Source organism: Tigriopus californicus, chromosome 6 (assembly GCF_007210705.1).
Source record: "Tigriopus californicus strain San Diego chromosome 6, Tcal_SD_v2.1, whole genome shotgun sequence".
Taxonomy (NCBI): domain Eukaryota; kingdom Metazoa; phylum Arthropoda; class Copepoda; order Harpacticoida; family Harpacticidae; genus Tigriopus; species Tigriopus californicus.
The window spans coordinates 8314454-8334750 of record NC_081445.1 but is presented as its reverse complement, the minus strand read 5'-3'; the positions used below and the strand labels follow the sequence as shown (position 1 = coordinate 8334750).

Genomic DNA, 20297 nt, shown 5'->3' with positions numbered 1-20297 from the left:
ACTGCAAATAAGATGCCAAGATCCGGACGTGAAAGGGTGTCTGCCACCAAGGCAGCACGTTATCAACCCCCAAAACATGTCAAATGTTGGATGTAAATTCGGCGATAAAACTGTGGTGATTAGTTTGGCGAGAAGATTGTTTGGCAGGGGACAAGAGGGCGGTACAGAGAGGTTTGTGATTGGTGTACACAGTGAAAGGTTGGCCGTCCACAAAATGCCGAAAATGCTGAATTGCTAAATCACCAAGATCCCTAAGAGCTCACAAGCAGAATTCTTTTTCTCAGGTTCATGTAACCTTCTCAAGAAAAAAGAAATGGGACGCCAAACTCTATCCCTTCTGCGCGTACTCGGCGTGACGGCGTAGTGAGCGTAGTGAGGCGTCAATGGTGATCGCGGACTCGACCTCAGGCTCTGGGTGGGGGAGGATAAGATATCGCGTGTTTAGATTTAACGGTAGGAACCTAGGATGTATTTGGGGTTAGAATAGGTACAAATGGGGAGTAGGTGCAAGATCGCAAACTCCTCCACAAACGCATCGAGAACGAGGAAACAGGAGCAAGAACCTGTGAGCATCTCATTAGAAACTGAGAAGTCATACCATCAGGGCCAGGAAAGCTAGAAAGCCACAAGTCTCTGAGGGCCTCTTAGCATCTTGATCTTTGACTGCAAGATCATCCAAGTGCTCAAATTGACTAGCCTCGCCAATCTAGCCTCAAAATCTCAATAGAACAATGGGCTGATGCTCCCCAACTCAGAGGAGTGGAAAACAAGCTAGAGAGCTGATCTCCAAGCATGTTATCAATAGCTTTTTGCAGTGCCTATGGGTTCCCCATCGACTTCAAGAGGTGCTAAAGGGTGTTCAATCTCCGTCTTAGAGTTTGCATAAGAGAAAAAAGCCTTTACATTAGATCTAATCTCTTGTACCATTGTACTTTCTTTCCTTTTTCAACTGACCATTCTCGATGAAGGCCTTAACTTTACCATGGATCAAATCCAACCTCTTTTGAAGGCTAGTCGCAAGTGTGGAGCCTTTTTCCTATTTAACAACTATTTTTGAACAGTTGCTTCCTGTAGTTTGAAATTTTAACTTGTGTCCCACCTATCGGAACACATTCAGTGCTAGCTATTGTGAAGTAAACCTTTTCCAAGACTAAAATCATCTAAGCCTTCAAAAAGCAACGGCCAATGTTCATTTTTCAACTTGAACTTAGCCAGACCGACCTTTTTGATCGGTCTTACTCTCAAGCACGCCGGCTCTTGATTAATGGAATATTTATGCAGGCAGTTGATATTATACCTGCAACAACATTTTGTACTTTTGTGTACAAAAAGTCGGCTAGAAAAAATCAGGAAAAACTCATGATTATTCAATCTCATTCAAACGTTTCCCCAAAATTATTTCAAAAACATAAAAAATCATCATAAACTTGATACTTTTCTGCTGAAACGATTAGAATTTGATTAAAAATAGAAAATATAGCTTATAAAATTGCAAAAATTGCCCATGCAGTGAACTTGCAGAAAAATCTTGGATATGCATGGTTTTTGCAAAATTTGCAGGATTCAATTTTCGGTTCTCTCTCGTAATAACAATGCAAGAAAAATAAAAATGAAAATTATGAAAATACATTTGATCTGCTAATTCAAGCGGAAAATAGAGTCATAAGAAAAGAAATTCCAATCACTCCAGTATCATGCTCTTCCAACAAAATCTATTTTCAATCGTTGGAGTCAAACAGTTACCAGAGCCGTCCTTCTCGGGCAGCCTCAACCAAAGGAAAATGGCATACGGCGAGATCACGCTCTACGTACATGTTTGACGCTAGGGTGAGCTAGACAGGAGATGTCGCAACAAGGTGAAAAGCTACATGGCGTAGAACTAAAATTACGGGTAGAAAAAAAAGCGCTTTGCACAGGCACCTACCTAGCCATGTCTCACTCAGGTTTTCACGTGTATTATAGCCTGCCCCCCAAGACCACTTGAACCTGATATTGATGGAAAGCTTCACATGGGCATTAATAACTTTAAGCAATTTGCCAACGGTTTCTTCAGGTTGACCAGATTTAGGGGAAGACTCTTAGATTTGGCAGCTTGTACGTAGGAGCACAATTTCCAAATTAGTTACTTTTTTGCACCCGATGTAGATTTTAGAGGCATCAGTACCTGCTTGCTATCTGAACTGAAAAATAGAAATTAATTCTCTTTTTCTTCTCTTAAGAAATTGGCCTTCAAGAAATCTTATTTTGGATATGTATGAAGTACATTTCAAAGGTTTTAAATGTTCAATTTGCCTCCTTATTTTGAACACTTTTGAACAGTGTTGGATAAAAGGGTCAAAAATAGAAAAATGCCAACCCTGGTATTGGATCGCTCGTCCGAGTCGTCTGACAACTCTAAGAGACCAGTCTCGTAACTCTCATGCAAGTCTCACTTTTTGAGTAGAATTGGCCCAGACACAGTTCTGATAGTTCGCTATAGATTGATTTTGTTGTGTGATGTTAACATAGTTGTACTAGTTTGAACATTTCGGCTTTGCATCATTATTGTGACGTATTTATGATGTCTGTGCTATAACCATTAGAGAAATGTGCCATTGCGACAGTCTCTTAAAAATGCATCGAATTGAGCCCCTAACCTGACAGTCTTCGACGTTTACAAAATGCCCTCGGAGTACAACTTTAACTTCTTGATGGCAATCGCACAGTGTCAGCTTGGATGGAGACTTGGAGACTTGGAGACCAATGGTTGGGTACTAAGAATTACATGTCGAAGTAAAGAATCCTTAGACCCCTATGAAGAGATTAGCAGCCACTTTCTCGAAGAGGCCTCCTGATGCACATTAACTGGCAGATATGATTTTGGCAATTCAACTAAACCACAATGCTACCCAGGGCTTTATCGCTAATGATGGATCAAAGATCCGATCAAAAAATGGGACGGTAAAGCCAACTCAAAACAAGTCTTGACAGGTGCTTGCAGTACACCGTGCTCATAGGCAACCGCCAAGACTAACATACTCAAAGACATTCCCAAAAAACTGGAATATGTGCCACTGTCAAACGAGGTAACCAAACGAGTTTGCAAGCACCGTCATTAAGATTCAGTCAGAACCGTGGAGAAACCTCAACCACGAATTACATTGACGAGAGTAGCAGTGGTGACCATGTGATCCAAAGACTGACATTGTTCAATAAAGAATAGTCCCTGACAATCAAGTTACATACTTTGGATAGATTTTTCGTCTTCATTAACTTCACGGAACCCAATCCACTCCAATCCAAACCTGTGGTATTGGGTTTATTTTGTCTCGCTCTTCATCCAAAGTGAGATGTTGTGGCAAATTTCAATGCTAACCGCTACGTGTTGCGAAGACAATGGCTGCATTGAAGCCTTTTATGCATCAATGGTTGAGTGCTGACTTGAACAACCTTGAGTACGAGTTATTGGGAATGAGTTTGAGCTACGATTGGTTAATGTGAAGTGATGATGCCGTCCGAGGAATGACGATTCAATTCATACTTTGAGTTTAGCCAGAATATGAGAAGCCCAACCATTGTAATGGTTCTCTTGAGTTTGGTACAATGGAATCAGTCAACATTGGGTAAGGACACATTTGTAGGTCATGAAAATTGTTATCAGATTACTTTACAGTACAGGGCCTCACAAATTAGTAATAAACGGAAATGATGACTAGGTCCAGCAAAAATTTCCAAAAAAAGGTCAAACGAATTTGCACAAAAATTTGCAAATAAACTTTCCAAAATTCCAGGATTTGAACCTGCTATCCCTAGGGAGCAGATTCTTGTCTAGTTCATGCTACCTCCAAGACTGATCAGCATTTTGCACATTCTTAATTTTGGCAATATTTTGTGAAAATCATTAATCTCAGTTCATTAACAGAAACAATTTGTTAACTTCAAATTAAGTTTTTCCAGTTTCTTGAAAGTAATAGTAATAGTAGACTTGATCCTAACGTACAGCCTTGTGAACGATTTCATGGATGGTTGGAACACGGGCCCAACCTGTCACTTTGGTTTTAATTTCGCCAAGGACATTGCCCACCATTCGACGAGAGGGGTTGAACTAGATCCCTCAGGCCTCCTTTCATGCGAACAAATCTGGGTTTAAACTCATTTTTTGCTCGCTCCGTCAAATATTGGAACCAGCTACCCCTGAACATCCGTTGGTCAAGGAAATTGGCCGTGTTCAAACATCAACTAGACAACAACATACTTACTAATATCTCATAATCGTATTCCATCTCTGTGTTGCTTTTCTTTCTTTCTTTTTTCCTCTCTTCTTTCTTTCTCACCACTTACCAATACTCTTTATACGTCTCACCTGATGTCTTGAGTGGTTCTGNACCAATACTCTTTATACGTCTCACCTGATGTCTTGAGTGGTTCTATAATAATAATAATAATAATTTTCCCAAGTTTCACCTCCTGACCATTTACCCCATAAATCATGAAAAAACGTCAAGATGTGCCTGATTTTTACAGGAGAAATTCTTTACTCAAACAAAACTGAATTCCAACATTTGAAATAGAGGATTTTAAAATATTGCAATGATTGAAAACCTATTAGAAATGGATGGAATGCATGAGAAGGTGATTAGTAATATGTCTGCAATTTATTTCATACCTACGTGTACTTTTTTCAAAAATGTTTGGAAAAAAAATCAGGAAGCTAAATGTTACGTTTTCGCCTAAAATTGACCAGAATTCTTGAAAATCATCATGAATTATTATAACTATTGTTTTCTTTGCTGAAATGGCTGGAATTGCTTAATGAATTGCAAAAAAGTGTCAAATATAGCTGATAAAGTTACAAAATTTGCAGAGGCAATAAATTGGCAGAAAAATCTCGGATGTGCAGGTTTTTTTTTGCAAAATTTGCTTAATTTGCAGGACGCAAGTTTTGCCCGACATAACTCATTTCACATCGGCTAATAGGAATTTCCTCTTTTCCCAATGCAGCACCAATGTCAAGAGATTGCATTGATTTTTGTTTATTACTTAAAGCCACTCCAAAACACAATGTTACATAATTGGCAGAGGCAATAAATTGGCAGAAAAATCTCGGATGTGCAGGTTTCTAAATCGGCTTCCAAAGCTTACTGAAAGTTGGGAGATTTCATGCTTTATTTTAACCTTTCGCAACACGTTGGTATTCCAACTAGGGAAAATAATATCTTAGATCTAGTGTTGGCAAACAGCCCTGAACTGGTTAGGAAGGTATCTGTGTCCCCCAGTAAAATGTCTGATCACAACCTTATTGAAATATGTACAACAGGAGGAGAGGAGATAAAAGGACCTTTCCAATTAGAAAAATGGGGAAAAATAGGGTTAGTTAGATATGCGTTTCATGATAGTCATTGGGAAGGAATAATAAGCATGATAAATGATCTTGACCTCGTTTCCATTTTGGAACAAGAACCCACCATTGACGATCCTGTTAGGCGAATGACAGGTATTTTTGAGGATGTTTGTGCTAAGCTCAATATCCCAAAACTGTCTTCCAAAAGACTACACTCTCTCGTACCGAAAAAGCGAAAACTACTCTTTAAAAAGCGCTCTAAGCTGGCCAGAAGAATAGCATCTGCTTCCGGTTCCGCTGTTATCACCAATCTAAGAAGGAAACTGGCCACCATTGAAAATGATATTAAAGTGTCTAACGAAGCTGACGCTTTATATAAGGAGAGGAAGGTAGTCCAAGAGGTAAAAATAAATGCGAAAGCCTTTTACACGTTTGCAAACTCAAAGAGAAAAACTAAGGCCGCAGTGGGCCCCTTCGAATACAGAGATAGATCCGTCCACGAACCCAAGCTTTTGGCAGATATGGTGGGTGATCAATTTTCTAAAGTGTTTACCTCTCCTATGACGCTACAAAATATATCAACTGACAATAACCCCAATGGTTTGAGTGATGTTAATATAACGACATTTGATGCAATAAGTGCGATTAAAGACTTGAAAGTGGCTAGCTCACCAGGTCCTGATGGAGTGACCTCGCAATTCTTAATAAAATGCTCTAAGGCCTTAGCTGCCGTTTTTGCCTATCTAATGAGATCCATACTGGACAAGGGAGAATTTTCTTCGTCTCTTAAAGTGGCTCACGTCATACCAATATTCAAAGGTACTTAAAAAAATCACGAAGGCTAAGCTGGTACAGTATCTAGATAGCAATGACATTATACCCTAGGGCAACACGGCTTCCGTTCTCGTCACAGTACCATTACCCAATTGGTTCAGCATTTCGACAATATTATAACAAAATTACAAACTTATGACTCGGTGGATGTAATGTATCTAAATTTTGCGAAGGCCCTCGACAAAGTGGACCACGGGCTCTTGCTTCAGAATTTAGTATCAACTGGTGTCCATGGGAAAGTGCTAAATTTCATAGAAGGGTTTTTAAAAGAGCGTAAGCAATATATTAGAGTGGATAATACGCTAAGTAACGTGTCAAGTGTATTATCAGGCGCATCACAAGGCGGCATTCTTGGGCCTATACTGTTCATTATTTTCCTATCGCCACTACAGCATCTAGCAACAAGCTCCACTGTATATTGTTACGCAGATGACACCAAGCTGGTCTATGGAAGAACGAATGATTGTACTTCAAGGTTGGGGGACGATTTGGAAAATATGTACAGATGGGTATCGGCAAATAATATGAATTTTAATGATAACAAATTTAGTCTTATGACATTCGGTAATATCCCAACATCTTCAAAATACATGGACAGCAGGGGCCACCCCATTCAGAGAGTTGGGTCAGTTAGAGATCTAGGGGTGATTATTCAGGATACCTGTAAATTCGATGAGCACATTGAGGTCAAGGTGGCTAAGGGCTTTCAAACATGCAGATGGATATACCAAACATTTAAATCCCGTGATTCAATGACTATGCTGACTCTCTTCAAATCTATTGTCCAACCCTATCTAGAGTATGCATCTCCTTTTTGGGCACCAGTGAGCTCTGCCGGACTTCAAATAATAGGGAAGGTCCAACAAAGTTTTACAAGTAATATATCTTAAATGTGTAACCTCTCTTATTGGGAGAGACTAAAACGGCTAGGGATTTATAGTACTCAACGAAGATATGAAAGATATCTTATTTCATATGTTTTTAAATGCATTCACAAACGATGCCCAAATCTGGGAATAAATTATAACGAGAAGGACCGTAGGAGTATAACGTGTGAGGTGAGAGTACAGTCTAGTCATAATGAAACTAGACTTGTCAAAACCATGAAATCCTCGTTTATTCTATATAGCGCTCCTAGCCTATGTAATCTTTTACTCACCAACCTTAGACAATTCTAACTATTGGATGATCCAATGCCATCTTTTAAAGCCGACTCGACTTAGATAGGTTTTTAAATACAATTCCAGACCAGCCATATGTACAAGGCCTATCTCGATCTGCCAATTCTAATTCGTTGCAGGAGCAGATATTTTGCGGTGCTTGACTTTGCCCACAATCCCGTGGGCAATTCATTCTTGTCTTTTAATTTATTACTTGGGATTCCATCCCTTGTATCGGTGGACAATCCGAGAAAAAAAATGTATACAATGGAAGATTGGCTCAATGGAAGAGAAAAATAAGAAAGAATGAGAGGGCCGAGATAATGGAATTGAGACAAGCAATAAATTTTAACATACGTAAAAATCATCGTCAAATCTACCCTCCGAAAAGGGTTCAGGTTAGACATTTTCAAGTTGACGTCTTCCAATTAAAGGGCTATCACCATATACTGTTCAAAGTGCTGTTTTCTTGTAAAGGGGTCCGTTGAAAATTGCGAATTTGGCATTCAGATCCATTCAGTGGGATCAAGGAAAAGTTAAGCTAACCTAGTTAGCCCTTTCTCGAACAAAATAGAGTTTGGAAATATTAATGCATTTTGCTTATGCATTTTCACCTAATTTCCAATTGTCTTTAATACCGTGTGAGACAGGAACACGCAATTTTGGCCCATAGGGCTTGTCAAGTGAACGCGTTCATGAACAACTGACGCAATTCCATGGAGTAAAATCAAAGACAACATATGCACAATGCATGCATTGAATTTTGACATTTATTCCAATTTACATGCTTGTCCAAGCAAATAGCATTGTGGTATTGAGCCATTTGATAGTGCGTTTACCGATTAACACGAAACATTTTCCATTTTTGGGTTTTGTAACTCAGCCCACTCAAAGTCACTCAATTATTGAAAATTCAATGGGCGGCTAGTGCGAGCTGATTGGGATGCTTGTCTTAGTTCTCCCTCAAAATGCCCAAAATCAGTGTGCCGGACCACATATTGCCTTGAATTCCTGTACTTGATATGTCCTTTAGGCAAGTCCCTTAACAGTTTGTGAACCTGTAGTAATTGACCAAGACATAACCACCAAAAGATTAAAAGCCAAAGGCATTCTGAATTGTGTGAATTATTGCCAATAAACTGAAAGGCTCAAGTCAGTCAAAAAGGAGTAAATACAATTTTTTGCGAAGCCTCAATCCGGTCACCCTTAAAGACCAGTCCAACACAAAATAAAACACGGAAGAAGGTGCAGCTATCAATTGCCTAACCTTGAAAATCAGACCAAATCCTAGTTTCTGTTCGTAGAGGGCCCAGCTCCAGTCAAAAGCTATGTGGCAACCATCTAGAGTAGAGAGCTGCTCGGACGAGCACCCCTAGCCCAAAAGACGAGTAGTAGAACCAGGAGAATCAACAGACGTATAGAAGTAGACGATCTTCACCAGAACAACGGGTTCCTGCAGGGTAATATTCACAATCAACCATTTTACACATTTTAGATTAGTATATGTACCATGAATAAATTACAGGTTTTCTCCAACTACAAATTGAGAGTCCAATAATTTATTGGCGACAAGGATCACAAACACCCATATCCACCTCACAATGCAAGGGCACCCCAGAAACCCTGCAGCGTTCTTGTCCGGAAACCCAACGCCACCAACATTCAACCACATGAACATGGATGACGACGACAGGCTTGAGACCTTTGAAGAATGGGCAGACATGTTTGAAGCCTACTGTGAGGCCTACTATTGGCATGATGCCCCCCTGCCACGGGACTATGACACAGCCAACACCCAATGGCTGAGACTGGTGCGTCTGGCCCTTAAGCCCCAACATTGAAGAATATCAGGCCCGCATTTCCCAATGTCAGGAGCCCAGGGACGCCCTTCGATGGAATAATCTTCCACCTACGGGACTGGTTCCAAGACCTGAAATCTGAGTTCATATCCATAAATGTATTCCTGCATACCGCATTCTTTGATCGGCTGGCCTTTCTTGCCATACGCTCCAGCATCCCAGACACGGGGAGCAGGGAGTACCTCATATGCCACCAGGCCATCAAGGGAACCAGTTCCCAAGCCATCCACCATTCAGGATAGGTGAACCAATAAAGAGCTGTCCATGCTTCTGGCCAATCAAGCAAGAGCCCTGTGGCATGAATGCTGGCCCTTGACATGGAACAAGAGGCCCAAGTCAACCAAATTGCAGGACCATACTCCAAGGTGGGCCATAGGGCTCAGAATGAGCGCAGCTCTACCCAAGGCTGCGGCTGGTGCGGCCTGACACGCCCCCGCGGACGCCCAAACTGCCCTGCCAGGGGCAAGACCTGCAATAAATGCCAAAAAGCTGGGAATTTTGCCTTGATCTGTCACTCAGCACCAGAGAATGCTGAACCGGCAGCTTACTCCAACGTCCTCTTGGTCTCTGGGACCAGCGCACGGGCAGCAGCGGCCAAGATCCACATAGGAGGAACTCGGATCCTAGCCATTGTTTACACGGGCGCACAGTCCAAGGTTGTCCAATTGCGCCTGCTCCCAAGCGCAGTCTCAAGGAGTGCCGCACTGACCCCCATCTCAATCAGACCCTTTGGGCAGGATCCAATCCAGCTAACCAGCACGCTCACGGGACCAAAATTTTGGAATGGCAACCAGACCACTTCATCATGGCTTACTTCATGACTTCAAGATGCAAAGAATGATACCCATTATTTCAAATTCACTTGCACTTGACTTAGGAATGATTGAACTTATTCCCGACCTACTTCCATATATGTCAGTCTCCAAACAGCGAAAAAATTAAAACATCAGTATCCTACCAGGGCCATAATTTCCTGTAAAACAAAATAGACCATGACTACGACCCTGAAACTGCAAAGTGGCGAAAACACGACAATTTCTGGAGGTGTTTCAAGGGCTTGGCTGTTTCAAGGACCACGAAGTGAGCCTCTTCCTCCAGCCAAACGCAAAACCCTATGTGGCCCCAACCCGCAACGAGCCACCCTTCCAACAGCCAGACATTAATGAGGGAATTAGAAAATGCTACAGAGAGGGGTAATTGAACCGCACTTGGGTTCAGCGGATTGGATTGCAAACCTGGCCATTGTTAGAAAAGAGGGGAGATATATCAGGGTGACTGTGGACCTCTGAGGCCTCAACAAGGAACTTCGCGACACATGCATACCAATTCCCACGACAGAGAACATCCGGGCCAAACTGTCAGGCGCAAAGTTCTTCTCAAAACTCGACTTCAAGCAGGCCAGCCATCAATTGCTTCTGGACAAACAATCACGGTCCCTAACTATCTTCCGCAGCTGTGGCAAACTATACCGATACAGGCGCCTGTCTGTGGGGCTCAAATATCTTAGGGGTCCACCTCATTCACAATGATGTCATCGTGGCGGGAACCACAAGGCAAGAGCACGACAAAGCCCTAACAAGATTCCTTACAAGGGTGCTAGAGGTGGGCCTAACACTAAACCCTACAAAGTGTATATGAAATTATACTCTACCAATCAGTTGTCTTCCTCAGGTAATGAATAAGGGGGTAATTGCTTGGCCATGGAAGAGGGAAAACATGCATGGATAGAAAATTGTATGATCCCACTTTTGACGAGGGTGATTCTTGCGTCCCACGGAGGTACACGGTGATGACGTTGGTTCGATTGGATTGAAGGTACAGGATCGAATTGACGGAGTATAACTCAGAAGTTGCACCTGTACTCAGCTCCAGAGACTTTTCAACTCGTCTATGCTTGCTCACTGATGTATGGTATGTACTTCACCAGGTCCTCTTGACTCTGCACGGCTTCCTGGGTCAAGGCTTCAAGCGTTGACCTTCATTGCTCTTATTTCAAAATTGGATAGATACGACTTCCAGCACTCAAAAAAAAATTGTCCTTTTTTCAACTGCCATCAAAGGGCTTCAAATTTGGAGTTGTTATTACTTTCAATGTTCAATGGTTGACTTTTTGATAATTTGCTTTCTCATCCGACATTGGCATTTACCTCTTCCTCATGGAGACTAAACGGGTTCCCTCGTGTTCTACGGTCTAATCTGTCCGTTTTTCATATAGACCATGGGATTATGCAGACCTCGGCCCACTGCCGACTTGGACGTCAAGGGCTTATCATTGTCGAAGTTGTCCACAAAGAGTTCGATCGTCTTCCGTGGTAAAAGGCCGGCATTTTTGTGACAGCAATTCTTTGGGATGAATTTCCTAGTCAGATTCTCTGACTCATAAGCCGCTTCGTCCAGGACAATTAGTGGTGGCAAAAGACTTTCAAAAAAACGTCAAAGTTCGACCCCCTCTACAGGCCAAATCCATACACAATCATAGAGCAACCTAGAAAACACACATGCAACATCCAAGGAGCCACAGGCACAATACTCACCCGGCACAGAGACCACATCAAGCCTCTAAATAATGCCATCAGGAACGACGTTCACTTTCCCCACCTGGGATCATGGAGAATGCTCACCCTGGATCGTGGAGGATGCCTACCCAGGAAAGTGGAGAATGTCCACCCTGGATTTCTTGGATTATAAAGGATGCCCACCCGGGATCATGGAGAATGTCCACCCTGGATTTCTTGGATTATAAAGGATGCCCACCCGGGATCATGGAGAATGCCCACTCGGGATCATGGAGAATGCCCACCGGGGATCGTGGAGGGTGCCCACCCAGTGAAGTGGAGGATGTCCACTTTGAATTATAAAGGATGCTCAACCCAGATCATGAATGTTGATACCCACTCCGGATTGTGAATGTTGATATCCACCCTGGATCGTGAAGGATGCCCCCCCTGGATTGTGGAAGATGCCCCCCCTGGATCGTGGAGAATGCCCACCCTGAATTGTGGATGCTGATACCCACTGTGGAAGGTGGATGTTGGTGCCCACCCTGGATTGTGGAGGGTGTTCACGTTGGAATGTGAAGGATGCCCACCCTTAATTGTTGACGCTGATACCCACCCTGGAAGGTGGGTGTTGGTGCCAACCCTGGATTGTGGAGGGTGTTCACTTTGGATTGTGAAGGATGCCCACCCTGGATCATGGATGTTGATACCCACCATAGAAAACCAAGTTACTAGAATACTTATGCTTAAAAGGAGCTGTACTGGATGAGCGGGTTTTCACGACAACTGACGCTGGGCAGCAAGGGTCAATGACATTTCGTGAACTCTTGCTTTAGGCAACTTGAATTATTTCGATGAAACAATTGTCAATCGTTCGGACACCCATTTCATCATGGGATTTCCGTCGTCCTAGACTTGAAGCTGTCTTTTGTTGCTCCAGCCCCTGAGTCAAAGATGGATCAGCTCACAAACCTATTTGGGCCAAAATCTGACCCACGGAACACTATGGTAGACTTGTAGGGTCTAGGATCGATTGTGGCTGATTTGAGGCACTGGCAGCCGAAAACTTGAAATTCCAAAATTGGCGTTTTTTGAGCTAAAGTAAGCACAAACGAATCATGTTCTCAAGCTGTTCTTGCCTCATGGCCCCCTTACGCTGCGCGAAATATGTTTTACGTTTTACACTTCATAGGGCGCTTTGTGAGTCAGCCACTACTAGAGGGCTTATCAAGAAATAAAGGGTCGATTTGGCCGATTCCTCTTTATTATTATTATAAGATATTTTAGGAATTTAAAGCCACATAAGACATATCAATTCTTTTTATTTTGAGCTACTTGAGATTTTATTCCCAATCGTAGTAAGGAAGTCAGCAAAAAAATAGAAAGACAAATAATTTGCTTAATCGTAGTAGATTTTGCAAATTTTCACCCTGTACCGTCTCTGCCAAAAGATGTAAAGAATGTAACACCAACAATTTTCACACGTGGAGGAACAAAATGTCTAAAAAAAGAATCATCTAAACGGTGCTAGTAAATTGGTGTAGAGAGGGGTGGAGTGGGATTGTACTAAACCCGTGTATTGAAGCTATTTGTATTGTTTCAGTCAAAATGGAAATTAGTAACCGAGGAATTGCTTACGAGCAAGAGCAGTGCCAATTGCTTCATCTCTTCTCAGAAATATCAACATCTTGGGCCGTATATTGAGTTACGCTTTGAAGGGCATTCATTGCTGTTGACCTAATCGTTTGAATGAGCTGAAGTTGGTAACAGGCAAATACATCCAGCTGTGGCCAGTTTGGACGGAAGGAAATAAAATGCGTTCTTTAGATTAACAATTGATAATTTCCATATTAGCGAGCCCGTTCATATTACATTATCTTATGTTTTTTTGGAGTAGCCATCGCCGGTTCTACCTTTATATCAAGTAATTGTGATAACTGCTTGTTTTTTTGATCAAATGTTTACATCATTTTTAAAAACCTAACATTTTGATACATTTTAGGCATTGGAAGGTTCCAGTTAGACGCTTGAATAAGGCAATTGTTGGTTGTCATGATTGGAAAGTAATTTTAGGGTCGGGTTTTCAATTATTCCCCATTTCTGAATTTAAGTGATGTAGTTGAATACTACCGGTAATCAATTGTTCATAGAAAAATGGGATAATATTTTCTTCCATCTAACTTGCAATTCCTCAGTGCGATGAGATTAATAGAGTACGACTATCATGCGTAATATCATTCCTATTTTAGGTCAGGATGCCCCCCCCATTGGCAGTTGTGGTCTTGAGACCAGAAATCTGAGGACACTGGAGAAAATTGAATCCATTATCGAGGCCAAACTGGAATTGATCCGTGAGCTGATCAACAAAGCACGGAGAGATGTCACTCAAATGAAGGCCAAGGCCTACGATGAAGGTCAAATATACAACCTGCTCTTTCTTGGGGCTTGGGTGATTGAGATCGTTGGGGATTGGGTGACAAACAAACGCACCTACGACAATTTTAATGGACAAGAAGACATGGTTTTGTCCAATTATGGCATGATTTTCACCTATGGCGTCGCTGAACAGGCCTCAGTAATTTTCGGTGGCTTACCCAATCCAGCTGATACGAGGAACTGCTTTTTTATTGAAGATTTCATGACAATCGCCAATGCGTTCCAAGGCCTCAACCTTCGGACTTGTCAAAAAAGCTTTTACGATCGGGCCTCGGATTTTGAGTTCATCCTTAAAGCCAAGATGTCTTGTATCTTGGACAGTTTGGAAGACTCTTCAGCGGAATTGGGCTGGATTTTGGACGAGTTCCTAACGGGTGTGTCTCTTAGAAATCAGATTCTGGACGAATCAGAACAAAGTGAGGAAGGCTCGGAGAAAAGTGAGATAGGATCCGAGGACTATAGTCAAAGATACAAGCAACCTGAAGTACGATGACGAATGTCGTTTACATATGAGTGAATGAAGAACAAAACTTAACATAATCATTTTCTTAAATACATTCTTCTGAAGCTTGCAACACGGTATTGGTATTACCACGGAGTACTTATTTTTTAAACGACTGTTGCTTTTTTTATGTAAAGTTTTAAAAGATGAGTCTGAAAGAAAGACTACCGATGGGATATACGATTACAGGGTGGGCGGGATAAAGTGTTGCAAACAAAAACATGTATTGCCTCTTTGAAAATTGCTGTAGACACGCCAGATTCTGGATTCAGGCTTTTCGGTGAACTCCCGTTTAGTATAAAAAAGATTAGTCAAATTAGCCGTTCTAGGCCAAAATATTTACTGAAAACACCCACTGTCAGCCTTACAGCTGGCACGCTCCCTACTGTCCCTAGAAATGACTTGCTAACGGTGGCTTCCGTCCTTCGAAAGTTGCTTTTGATGGCATATGCCATGTTAGCTGCACGTTGGAAGCCCGTTATTGAACCTCAGAAGGTATTCCTAATTATTCGTAGGTCAAACCAGAGGCAAGATTTTTAAATGCTTGTACCGCTGAGTCAAGGCTTGGACATTAAACAGAATAAGCATCCGGTCATCACTTTTGGTGATGTATTTTCATACGGGTGACATAAACGGGCACACGAAAAGTGGAAAAAGGTTTTGAAGAACACACCACCAATTATACTGGCAAACACATGAATGACATGGTAGAAAAACAAAAAAGCACTCAGAAAACAGAATTTGGCACATCAAACTTTACTTTGGCACACCAAACTCTATAGAGAGTTACCCACTTTGTATTCTAAATGTAATCCCTGGCAAAGCTGAGAAAGTGTTTTTCAACCTCGATGGACAGAGTGACGTCATGATAATTATAGAATTTGCCCTCAGGTTGAAAACTAATTGTCTTCAATTGAACCAGACTTCAATCAGGCTTAAAAACAGATTGTCAAGTGTTCGAAGATGATTTTGATGGCCTGCTCATCATCATGGATGCAATCATTGCAGATGTCACTGTCATTTCAGTCGCAAAGACTCCCAAGTCAAGGTTGGTGATCATCTGACTGATTGACAGTCTAAATCTTGTCTTTCTCTCAAATCGCGTGTTGGAGGCCATTCTCGATAATGGCATTCAAATTAGGTAAGCAAGTCCGTCTACGATCATATCGACCAACTGATTTAAGCAGGAACTGTTTGCAAATTCAGTTATCAATGGTTGAGTGGTACCAACAACCAACCGTGTAAGGATGTTTATTAATGCGTGAATTGGTTTGAAAAGAACAATGTGAGCAATCACAGACCCTTCTATCAAAGCGTCAGTTTCGAGTTCAAACGTTAGGAATGACTTTAGCAATCATTCGGCCCTAAAAAGCTCTTATGAGTATTAGATTATTTAACATTTTGTTATCAAGAGAAAAAGTGAAAAGCAGAAGAATACAAAAAGTATAATTGATTAATACGTGCCCGATTGGAAAGAAAATTGTCAACCTTTATTTATACAAACCCACAATACAAGGTGTCACAAAAGTGATGTCTCCACACGGTGGTACCCGCAAAAGGATACAGTTTTTGTTCAAAAACTAAGACTTCTGGTAACGATTTTCGTTGTTATTGAAACATAAGGAACAAAAGAAACGCGTAGGAATGCCATTTGGAGCCAAATATCACTAGACTGATGGTCATAATTAATGACATAGTCATAGACTACCAAGGGCTCCTTGGGATTACAAGAAGGTAAATCAATAAACAGTTGGATAGATTCCCAGGATGTGATTGATTTAAAGCAGTTTGGGTTTGGATTTCAATTCCTCCATCTTTTCAATAAGGGTTAAATCAGGTTGAATTTTGTAATTCTTCGGGTCTACATACACTGGGTTGGTCCATGGTGCATACCATGTTGGTCAGTTGTCTTCATTTAATTAGGTAATTTGGTGCCTTTTCCAAAAAAAGGATTGGATTTGAGGATTTTTAAATATTTCTTAACGACAAATTTCCTTTATCAATTACTCGTAACAAATTTCCCCAAAATCAACCTTATCCACCTACAGGGTGGAAAGAAATTAAGGGCCGCTCTTTGTCGCTTCTGAAAATCCTACCCCCTAATTCAAAGAATGATTTGGTCAGATTGAATCTCCAGTTTTCATTAACAAGGTTATTGGAAAACCTAACACATACCACGAATGATCCGATTTTACTCCAAAGGAGATTGGTAACCTTCTGACGTTTGGCTACCTAAAGATTGAGTCTTGAAAATCCAGATTTCGGTCGTCGGCCCGGTCTGTTCAAAAAGGATTTATGGCATTTCCATGAGGTCTCCACTTTCCAATGGTTTGAGATGAACACTGAAAGGCTCACCAGCGTTCCTTTGTCTTTACCGGCCTTCAGGATGCCCTTAGCCTTGGTTCTGACCTTCAGACTGCGCTCACTTGAATTTTCAGACATTGTTTTGACGGCACTTTATCAGAGGGTTACCCATCGCCTCCAGAATATCGTTAGACCATTTGTAATATGTCACTAGGTACTTAACAGTTCCTCTTAAATGAATGCTTGTGTTTAATGTCAAAAAATCTTTGAGGAGGGAGAAATGTTATGAAAAACAGCCATGGAGGCCCTTAATTTCTTTACCACCCTGTATGAATAGAACAAGAGAAAATATAGCAATTTTACTTTTAGTGATCTTCCAATGTTTACAATTGTTGAAATGCTAGCGGTTACTTTCAGTTCAAAACGGGAACTGATTTCTCTCAATACAATAATATGAAACTAATTATGCGCATGACGAGTACATAGACATGGCAGATTTAATTGCACCTTTCAGTCAGACTCACAAAGCGTCATCTTTCCTTCAAGGGTACTTGTTCATGTCAATGAAGCGGCAAGTTTCGAAATGATCGACAGTTAACATCACGATTTAAATCTTTGCAGCATTCCTGGTTACGTATGCCCTGATTGTCATGATAGGTGAGTAATTTACGTAGTATGATATTTGCTCCACAGCAAATCTCGGACTTAGAGTGTAGATAAAATGTGTTCATAAATGAACTTTTGTTCGTGGTTTAGGTCAGAAAATTACACTTTGAAGCGTATTCATTTATATTTTTTGACCTTACTTGCGATAACTGAGCTTTGTGCAAAAAAGCCAAAAAAAGGCAAAAGATATATTTTGATTTTTTTTACCTGCGACACAAATCAAGACTAAAAATCAATTGTCCAGCATGGACAACCAATCTCATAATTCAACTCAGGGACACTAAAGAGTTTTAAGTGTCCTTGCATAATTAGGGGACAGCTAACCATTACATTAACTAAAACACAATGAATATCTAGTTTTGGCCTTTAAATTGATATATAAATGATCGATAATCATTTCAAATTGATTTATAGTTTGTGTTTTTTTTCAGCCCCATTCCATTGTTTCATATTTGTATGCCCTAAATGATCATGGTTAATTAACCCTAAAACAATTTCAACTGAAAAATCAAGCTGTACCAATGGAGGCAATGCATGTTTTCTAAGAGGTCATTAATGTTTGTGGATAGCTTTTCTAAAGTATTTAAAGCTCCATAAAATTTCATGAAACGCCAACTAATCAGACGTCTACAATCTTTTTGTGCGGCAACTTTGATTAGTGCCCTGTTTTAGAGAATACAACAGCTAGTTCAGCGCACCGTTGCGGTTGAATTTAGAACCTTCAATTCCGTTCCAAAACAATTAGAGTACATGGGGTCCAGATCCAAACCAAACACATCCTTGTAAACGTTTGTGCCTTAAGGGTTAGTTCTAAGGCTGAAGTCACTCTTCAGGAATCCCCAGATTCAAACTCTGTTCAACAGAAAATGTAGAAAGAGGCTCAAAACGTGGTGTTTAAAACGTTCAGAATATGTTGAAGGGTGCCTGAAAGGTACATGAAGCCAAGTATTACTCGTAGTAACACATATTTTTAATTGAATGTGTTTGGTTTGGATCCTGGACGCATATGAACACCTTGTTTTAGAAAGGAATTGAAGGTTCAAAATTCAACCGCTACGGTGAACTAAACCCACTGTTCCTAAAACAGGGCATTACCATTGATATCTTAAGCCATGCGGTTTTGATGCTGAAAAATGTTCGAGCTAAGATTTGAAATTTAGTCCCGTTTTTACGATTCTTTGTTCGATTTTCTAGCTCTTTGCTCCTTGCAAAACTCCCAATCAGCATTTTATGAATAGCCTCAGCAACCAATCCTCGCCAAAATATAATTGATATATTTTAGAGACACTGTATCATTTTTCAGTCCACATCACTCTGTTTCTGTAAAGATTGCTCAAATGGATATTTTTAACTCGGAAAAGATCAAATCTCAGGTCAAATCATTGGGAGCCAGTCCACTCAACCTCAATTTCAATGGACGCAATGTGGATCATTCGGAAGAAAAACTCAATTAGTTCTGCAACGCTTTGATGCCCTGATTCTTCACAAACTGCACAAGATATTGGCTCTGATCGACAAATCAAGAGAACTCATCACTCAAGACAAAAGTTTTGAGCAGAATAAGGCCCTGAGCTACAGCCTCAGTCTAGGCATCGCTTGGCCATTGAACTTGTTTTCAAATTGGTTGGAAAACAATCGAACTTTGGCCAACTTTAACGGCGACTACATGGATTTGATCGATATCGGCATGATCACTTTTTACGGGATTGCCAATCAGAAGTCTCGATATCTGGGTGGAATCCCAGATCCAGAGGATTCAAGGAATTGCTTCACCGTCAATGACTTCTTTGCCATTTCGGAGCGATTCGGGGGAATCCAGCTGCCCACGTGTCAGAAGATCTTGCCACGCCTCCACGATTTCGAGTTGGTTCTGAAAACCCGGATGCAATGCCTTTTACAAGAGAACTACTTGATCGAGGTGTCCGCTGAGTTGGGCTGGATTTTGGATGAGTTTTTGTCGGCGGTGTATTTCAGAAATGAGATCCTTGGTCATTGAGAAGCTGAAGAGTCAATTGATAATAGAAGAAGAACCCAATATGATATTCTCTCTCCTGCTTTTGTTGTACTTTAAAATGAATGCTTTCTTCTTCAATTTGACTCCTTTAAGTAGCAGCAGTCTGATGATTTGAGCACAAATTTTGGGAGGTCACTGGGGTACTTTTCAATACAATAGAGGTTTTAGATAAAATACAATGCGCAATATTAGACAAAACCTTTTCTAAGGTTTCAAAAAGTCTTTTGTGAAAATAGAAAATTCTAGTGTAGGAAAATTACGTCCAAAAACAGCTCTTTTAGGCTAAAAAGTATTTGTTAAGCATGTTGAGTAATATTGTGACAATGTATTAAATTGCAATGCTGCATGAACTAATCAATAGATTGGAACTCTAATCTAATCCCTTATGAAAGATCGAAAGTGACGTCATCTTCCTTTCCTGCTTCTTTGTCCCAATATCTAGCTAGGACACTAAATCACCAATTACATGTGAGGGTTACCATTTCAAACCGTGATATGATGTGGGGTTAACGTAGTCTCTTAGAGAGGGAGGTTCCCACTTCGACTCTCCTCCCTGACTATACTAACCGTTAAACCGCTCGTTCAAACCAATTGCATGATGAAAAATTACATCAACAGGCAAGACTCATTGGATCGGCGGAAACTAACAGTTTCCCGCGCTAATTTTCAAATCTGATAATTTGCCGGTTTGACGTTCGCGAAGA

The 20297-nt window shown here is 40.9% G+C and overlaps 1 protein-coding gene across 1 annotated transcript; it reads left to right on the top strand.

Annotated features, from left to right (window-relative positions):
* The first annotated feature begins 2927 nt into the window (after positions 1-2927).
* Positions 2928-14681, top strand: LOC131881643 (uncharacterized). The gene is made up of 2 exons (XM_059228569.1): positions 2928-3602; positions 13921-14681. Exons 1-2 carry the CDS (start codon positions 3539-3541, stop codon positions 14598-14600), a joined length of 744 nt encoding a protein of 247 aa, XP_059084552.1. The 5' UTR covers positions 2928-3538; the 3' UTR covers positions 14601-14681.
* The last annotated feature ends 5616 nt before the right edge of the window (positions 14682-20297 follow it).

What these genes read in the sequence shown, in the direction of transcription:
- LOC131881643 (XM_059228569.1), top strand. Translation starts at nt 3,539, where the DNA reads ATGAGAAGCCCAACCATTGTAATGGTTCTCTTGAGTTTGGTACAATGG. An exon ending in ATGGAATCAGTCAACATTGG is followed by an intron (nt 3,603 to 13,920) that starts GTAAGGACACAT and finishes TTCCTATTTTAG; the next exon opens with GTCAGGATGCCCCCCCCATT.